The following is an 8326-nucleotide window of genomic DNA, read 5'->3' on the forward strand; positions in this document are numbered from 1 at the left end:
GTTTTCAGGTTGGTTTATATCAAAAGAGTTAATAAATATGGTTGAATTATCTTCTGTATGTTATTAGTTTGTATTTCATTGGTGCCTGGAGGAGCAGGCTAAACACCAAATTAAATATAGTCTTACTGTCTTTATAATTGCTACTGCATAATTATAAGAAATAATAGTTTAGAGATAGTAATATATCAATGCAAATATTATTGATCTATAAGTATTTGATAATTGCTCTATGCTGCGGATGATTTATGGTTAAAATTAATTCTGTTATATAACCTGTCATGATATTGATATAAATACTCAGATTAGCAAACATACAAAATATCCTTTGGCTTTTTCAACACTTATTCAGTTAGGTGATTGTAAATAATGTCACTGCAATATATTCAAACTGTTTTATACCCTACTACTTTCTTAACCTCAGGCCCAGTATTTTATAATACTATATTAAAATCAATTTACTTTTTATATATAATTAAGTCTAGCAATAATATTAATAGTACGTTTATGGTATAAAGTTGATAATGACAAATTGATTATTACTCTAATGAATGAAGTAATCCAAGGTTAATAGCTTCTGAGATTAATATGAGATTTCAATAAGCTTGCATCTTGTTCATCATCATTCATAGTTTGCAATGGTTTTCAATGGGAAAGTTTACAATTCCTGTAAACCTTTACAAGCCAGGAGGTGGTCAGGTCAGTTCTTGAAATTTTACCTTAATGTGTATAAGTTACTATGTTTTCAGTCCTAAATCTTCAGTTATTTGTTTATTTATTGTATATGATTTGAGAGCTAAGATCATTCATTTTCATTTTACCTGATAGTTTAAGCTTCTATAAAATCGTCTTTTGATAAAATTGATTAACTGTTGTAATATGGAAAGTCATATGAAATCTGTTATATTGTATTTACCGTGTACATTGTATATTGTATGTATATGAGTATGTATATGTACATGCATAAATGTGTGTGTGTGCATGTTTCTGTACATGCATAAATGTGTGTGTGTGTGTGTGTGTGTGTGTGTTTCTGTACATGCATGTGTTTGTATGTATATATAAATATATACAAGTATATAACAAATAATGCTTCTATATCACAATGCTTAAACAAATTACAATGCTCTTCTTTCATATTAATAGATACATATATATATTTATATGTATATATATATGAGTAGGATTGTGTGTAATTATATACCTATATATATATATATATATATATATATATATAAAAGCACCCACTACACTCTGAGTGGTTGGCGTTAGGAAGGGCATCCAGCTGTAGAAACTCTGCCAAATTAGATTGGAGCCTGATGTTGCCATCCGGTTTCACCAGTCCTCAGTCAAATCGTCCAACCCATGCTAGCATGGAAAGCGGACGTTAAACGATGATGATGATGATGATGATATATATATATATATATATACACATATATATATATATATATGTGTGTGTGCGTGTGCGTGCATGTGTATCATCATCATTTAACATCCTTCTTTCTTGCTGCATGGCTTAAAGTTTCTAAGTACATTAAAACTGTATTTTGTGCAATGCAAATATTACTCAATACTTTGGACATTGTGTAGAGTGGCTAGATATATTTATTATGAAAATTTGTTTGATGCTTCTTTGGGTAGGTCTTCTCATGAGTGGGTTAGTGAGTAAGTTGATTACATTGACTCCAGTGCTGACTGGCACTTCATTGACTCCAAAAGGACGAAAAGCAATGTTGACCTCAGCGGAATTTGAACTCAGAACGTAAAAATAGACAAAATGCCACTAAGCATTTTGTCCTGTGCGCCATTGATTCTGCCAGCTCATAACTCTCTCCTCATTTGATATAATAATTTGTTATAATAAACACATGTATACACACATGCACACACACACGCACCCATGATTGTTGCATATATAAATACATACATGTATATATTAGAAGGCCTTTCCTGAGTCGTAGGCTCATAAGGCTGAGTTTTTTAGATTCTCTAACACGTATATTCATCCTCTGGACAGGATGCCAGTCTGTTGCAAGATTACTCATTTTCGCCAGCAGCTTGAGATGTAATGTTTTGCTCAAGAACACAATGAATCACTCAGTCCAGGGATCGAAACCTCAATCTTCTTATCATGAATGCAACACCCCAACCACTAGGTCATGCACTTCCACAATTTACAATGGTATTCATCTAGAAATATCTCTCTTAGTGTTTTTTGGTACTACTTTATCTAATTTGTCCTTCTTGTTTCTCATGAGAGTAGGGTGTGATTTGTAATAGATATGGTTACTATTTGCAGATCCCTTGTTGACTCAATGTACTGAAGTTGATTTTTACCCATCAGCAACTACAAACTCTTAAACCATTATGATTTGGTTGACTCTGCTTTTTGTCCTACTAATGTCAAGTGCTGGGGGTTAGTTTAATCAAATGTAATCCATCTTCCCACCAAAAAATTGTGAACGTGTTTCAGTATCAGAAATTCTTTAGTGAATTTGTTTGTAAGCCTTTAAGGCTTGTAAATGGAATGTTAACTTATATTGATGAAGTGTTTAGATGTATTTCTCATCCATTGATATATTTACCAATTTCATTTTACTTTCTTCTTATTCTCTCTCTTTCTCTGTCTCCCTTTTGCTCTTCTTTTGTTTTCTCTTTTATTCACTTCTCTCTACACTTTCCTCTCCTCTTTGCCACCTACACCCCTCCTTCTTTCATATACGTCTGTTGTATAACTTCATGTTTCTAAGGAATTACTAAACTCATTTGAGAAGGCATTATGCCTGTAGTTTGTTTGAGAATTCATTTGTTGTAGTGTAATGTATTTTGATATCATGTGAATGGGAGAGAGAGAGAGACAATGTGTGCACCAATAACCTCTTTCCTTAACAGACAAAATCAGTGGGTGGAAATATATTAAAAATATTATTTGTGAGGGAATCTTATTGATTCAAATCTCATTTCCAAAGCCGACCGATCACATGTAAAATCAATTTGATTATATAATAATGTTTAAGATTCCCTGCCTATTTCTGTCAGACAACACGATAGACTATATATTTCATCAATACAGCTTAATCATATTTTCCGGTTCCTTGTGCTTGATAATACAAGTTGTAAACAATTAAAAACATACAACACACGCACACACACACACACATACACAAACACACACACAAATGTATGCTTCTGAAAACTTACATGCACACACACTCTTATACACAAATGTACGCTTGTGTACACAGACACACATACATGCACACAGACACATACTCACACATTGGAAATAGACTAATACACAAACGCATGTGCATGCAAGCACTCCTCAAAATAGACTCACACACACACATGCACACACACTCATGTATGTACGTGCATGCCACCTACACCATATATGTGTATGTGTGTGTTTGTCTCTATGGTCTAATGGCAATAGAACTGTAAACTAAAGTGGGTTACCTAAGACAAGACCAGTTTGAAATTGAGTGATACTTTACTGAAGAAGTGGAGACAGTGAGAATGTTAAATTCAGTTTCATTTGTATCCATTTAACAACCAGCAACAGCATATTTCCTACATGACATACATAGATACCCATACATGTCTGAGACAATGATGGGGCATCTGTATGGTTACATGCCCAGCAAGAAATAGCAACCAAATTGTATTTACCAACTTAAAAGAAATTAAGGACATTTTGGATATGGTACTCCCAAAGACAACTTTACCTTTCATCTTTTCAAGGTTGAATTAAATATGGGTATTTGTCAGTACTGGGGGTTGATCTCTGTCTGTCTGTCCGTATTTCACTGTCTGTCTGTCTGTCTGTCTCTCTCTCTCTCTCTCTCACCATTTGTCTGTTTCTGCTTGTGTCTCTGTCTGTCTGTCTATCTTTGTGTGTATGTCTCTGTCTCTGTCTCTGTTTGTCTGTCTCTAGCTGTCTTCCCATCCACACCCCAATCAATCTCTTTCTCAGGTGGCTGTGTCACACTGCAGGAGGGATTTAGGGATAACCACTTGCCGTCTCCCTTTCTGTGGAAATGGAAGACAGTTGAGCAAAGTGGCCAGTAAACTTTTCTCATAAAAAAAAGAAGGAAAAAAAAAACTGACAAAAAAATGGAAAGAAAGGACAACTAGCTGGCAGATTTGTTATAGTATCAGGCAGGACATCATGCAGTATTTATTCTGATACTTTGTCCTCTGAGCTCAAATGCCACTGAGAACAATTTTTTTTATTGGAGCAGACATAGCTGAGTGGTTAAGAAGCTTGCTTCCCAACCATGTGGTCTTGGGTTCAGATCCACTATGCAGCACCTTGGTAAAGTGTCTGCTATTATTACCCCAGGCCAACCAAAGCCTTGTGAGTGGATTTGGTTGTTGGAAACTGAAGGAAGCTTGTTCTATACTTGTGCGTGTGTAACAATACTAACATTAATATCTCTCATGAGCATTAATGTTCTTTATGTATTTCTTAAAAATTATATATATATATATATATATATATATATATGTATATGTGTGTGTGTGTGTGTGTGTGTGTGTGTGTGTGTGTGTGTTTGTGTTGTGTTTGTCGTCAAGAACCGTATGACTACTGGTGTTATAAGTGTTGAAATTGATTTGATGGACTAAACCTTTCAAGGTGGTGCCCTAGCATGGTCACAGTATGAAAGAAATAGAGGATAAAAGATAAATGCTTGCTAGAAGTATTTAAGGATTGACTGCTATGTGGTATATAACATACAACAGATGTAAAATAAAGAAGTGACACTATGCTTGTTGAGGATGAGTGAACCATGAGTAAAATGCTTTTGATCACATGTTGGCTTATTCAGGGCTGACCTAAGGCTAAATGGTAATGTACATACTTATCTATATTTGTTTAGAAACAAAATAATTTAGAAATAAGTTTTCATCATCAGCAAGTATACTTTAAAAAAAATGTTTATGTTACTTGTTTCAGTGTGGCCAAGTTGGAGCACTGCTTTGAATGGTTTCGTCAAGCAATTGATCCCAGTACAACATTGGTTGTGAAGCAGTGAGGTGTGGAAGAAACACAATGACCCCTCCACACACACACACACACACACACACACACACACACACACATAAACAAACACACACGGCAGGCTTCCACAATTTCTGTTTACCTAATTCAAAAACAAGGCATTTAGTTGCCCCATTGGTGTAATAGAAGACAAAAACACTTGCCCAAGGTGCCAAGTATTGGGGCTGAATCCCAAACTATGTGATTGCAAAGCAACATATGTATGTTTCTGTTGCCTTGGTGCCTTTGTATTGTTACTCAACTCACAAGAAAAACCAGTGAAATCTCCTTCAAATCACACTACCTCACAAAGGAATGAACGCGGACAGTGTAGTCATTAGATCTACAAATGAAACAGATGGTGATGACTGTAAAACTTTTTAATCAATGATCTGTTTGAAGTAGAGCTGATCTGGGGCTATACAACAGCAGTATGCCATCTCTCCATCACCCTACCCAGTTTCCTATTATTCAATAGTTTCTAAGGGAACCCACTTTTGTTTTCTTTCTATACATTTATGGACAGAGACATATAGTTACAGGTGTTCTCTCTGCCTCTATCTGTCACTTATCCTGTTGCTCCCATTTCTCTCTCTCTCTATCTCTCTCTCTCTCTCTCTCTCTCTCTCTCTCTCTCTCTCTCTCTCTCTCTCTCTCTCTCTCTCTCTCTCTCTCTCTCTCTCTCTCTCTCATACACATACACACATTCACACATACATCTTTGTTCAGTGGCATACTTAGTTTTATTGTTGTGTTACTAGCATTTATTGACTAGTCATTAAGAGCTTTCATGTGGTACATGAGAAAAATGGCAGTTCAAACATAAACGAAAAGACACTGTTGAAATATTCTGTGTGTGTGTGTGTGTGCGTGCGCATGTTTGCTTGCTTGAGTATTTATGTGTTATAGATGTTGTGGGTTAAGAGAGAGAAAGAATGAATGAATAAACATGAATATGAGTGTTGAAACAAAGAAGCATTATGTATATTGTTTTAAATGGGTTTTCTTATGCAAAAGTTATAAAAACAAGAAACAAGGAAACAATTTTAAGGTAATACATTTTAAGCCTAACAAAAAGTAATTGAATTTATAATATCTGTTTCTCCTTGATGCGTTTCAAGTATCATTGTCATCATTATCATCATTATCATCATCATCATCATCATCACTATATCATCTTCATGTATTTCATTTAAAAATACAACATAAAAACAAATCAAACAGTCTGAGAATATTGGTAGCCTATTAACAACATTGAAGGCTTGTTATCAACAATTCCACAGCAATCAAGCAAAAGAATAACGTTTTATTTCAGTTAAAAAGTACACACTCTCTTTAAGCAAGTGTCCTCAAATGTCCTTGTAAATGTGTCCATAAATCTCTGCCTAGAGTCAATTTAGAAGTACATTTAATCAGTTAGCTGGCCTATAGGTGCTTTTAACAAAGTCCACTCTGTTGCAAGTATTCAGACCAGGCGTTCAGTCTGATGAAAACTTCCTTCTGCATAGATAGCCATGAAAAGGGGCCATGGACACTGCCCTAAGTCATGAAATATATTATGTTTATAAGGAAAATTGAATGAGATAAGCTCTTGGTGAACTGAGTTCATTAAATAAGATTGCTATCATTTAGTCTCAAACCGTCCTTGATTAAGCAGACCTATGATCAAAGATGTTCTAACATTCATCATTCAGTCATATGTGCCTAGGACTGCATTGTCTAATGTGTGCTGCCTATCTTTTAAGATGGAGGGTGGTGGAGAATTTGATTTTAGGGAGATTTAGCTAATGTTTCTAATAGGTGGAGCAACTGTAATTTCTTGAATTTCCTGCTTTGTGGCACGGTTTACTTGTGTTGTCAAAAATATGCATAACTCACAAATCTTACATTAGCATGTTCTCTTTCTCTCCTGTAAACCTAAGCCTTTCTATCTGTTCAAAGAATCAGCATATTTTGGAATTATAGTTTTCTGTATGGAATGTATCCCTTTTGTCACCATATCTCTATTGAAATGTGCAGCCTTTGTCTCAATTTCTTTGGAAGCAAAGATGAATTTAGTGAAATAACATCATACTTATTAAGCTGGGGGTTTGAAATGTAGATTAACATAAAATTTTGATAGGAGGATTTAATTTAGATGCTTATAACATAGAACAGGAATGGTCTCAGGTAGGCTGCTGTCAGAAAGGTTAAAGAAAACAAAGACCAAAAGAACATCATCTGCGGCTGTTATATATTCAAGTGTGAAGTTAATAATTCCTTACAGGAAACTGTTAAGGTCATAAGTTTAATACTTAACTCTTAAGATAAAAATCTTCTGTTGGACAAGATGTTAGTCTATAGCAAGCAACTAACTTGTCCCATAATTTTTTATATTTGTTTCAGACTGTATGGGCTCTTCTCCAGGATCTATAGGAACTTGAGTCTGTGCCTAACTTTAGATAAGGAAGGACATCTAGAATAAAGTGTTCTGCCCTTGAAATATGCTATAAAATGATTGCTCTGGACTGAATTCCCAAATCATGAGTTCAACATTTTATTCATTTAGTCATTAGATGAGATATGAGATGAGATTTTTTTGTGGATGTGCATGTATATATATTTGAAAGTGGGTGTGTGTCCAGTGATTATAACTCTCTGGACAAACATACACACACACACACATACACATTTGTGTTTGTATACATATATATATATATATATATATATATATATATATATATATATATATATATATATATATATATATATATATATACAGGTGTATATGTATGTATATATATGTATGAATCTGTATATATATATGTATGAATCTGTATATATATGTATGAATCTATATATATATATGTATGAATCTATATATATATATGTATGGATGTATATATATGTATGTGTATATATATATATGAATAGATATATGTATATGTATCTATATGTATGTGTATATATATATAGTGTAGTATATTGCCACTTAAGTGTGGCTGACCCCTAGGGGTGGATGTTACTGTTGCTTTTAGCCCCAGGAGGACATCTCCTCCAGCTGGCTTATCGACACACGACTGTGTCCTGTTTGCCAAGGGAAGTTATCCCTCTCACCACGATCTGCAGCACGAACGGATCCGGATTTCAGGGTTATTTCCCTTCGTCGGCGTTCGATAGCTGCTGACCTTGGTGAGAGAGACAAAAACCTGGCAATCTTATATCTACTTTTCCAGTGAAATTCTTCACTGATATCGAAAAGGTGAAAACAAGCAATGTTAATTCTCTAAATGAAGTATTAAC

The 8326-nt window shown here is 34.6% G+C and overlaps 1 protein-coding gene across 1 annotated transcript in view; it reads left to right on the plus strand.

Moving 5' to 3' along the window:
• Window positions 1-603: 603 nt before the first annotated feature.
• Window positions 604-8326, plus strand: part of LOC106879207 (sodium bicarbonate cotransporter 3) — a 53189-nt gene continuing 45466 nt past the window's right edge. The window contains exon 1 of the mRNA XM_014928678.2: window positions 604-696. Coding sequence (XP_014784164.2) covers window positions 636-696 — 61 coding nt within the window. The 5' untranslated portion in view covers window positions 604-635. The remainder of the gene's footprint in view (window positions 697-8326) is intronic.

The sequence above is a fragment of the Octopus bimaculoides genome, chromosome 4 (genome assembly GCF_001194135.2).
Source record: "Octopus bimaculoides isolate UCB-OBI-ISO-001 chromosome 4, ASM119413v2, whole genome shotgun sequence".
Lineage (NCBI taxonomy): Eukaryota > Metazoa > Mollusca > Cephalopoda > Octopoda > Octopodidae > Octopus > Octopus bimaculoides.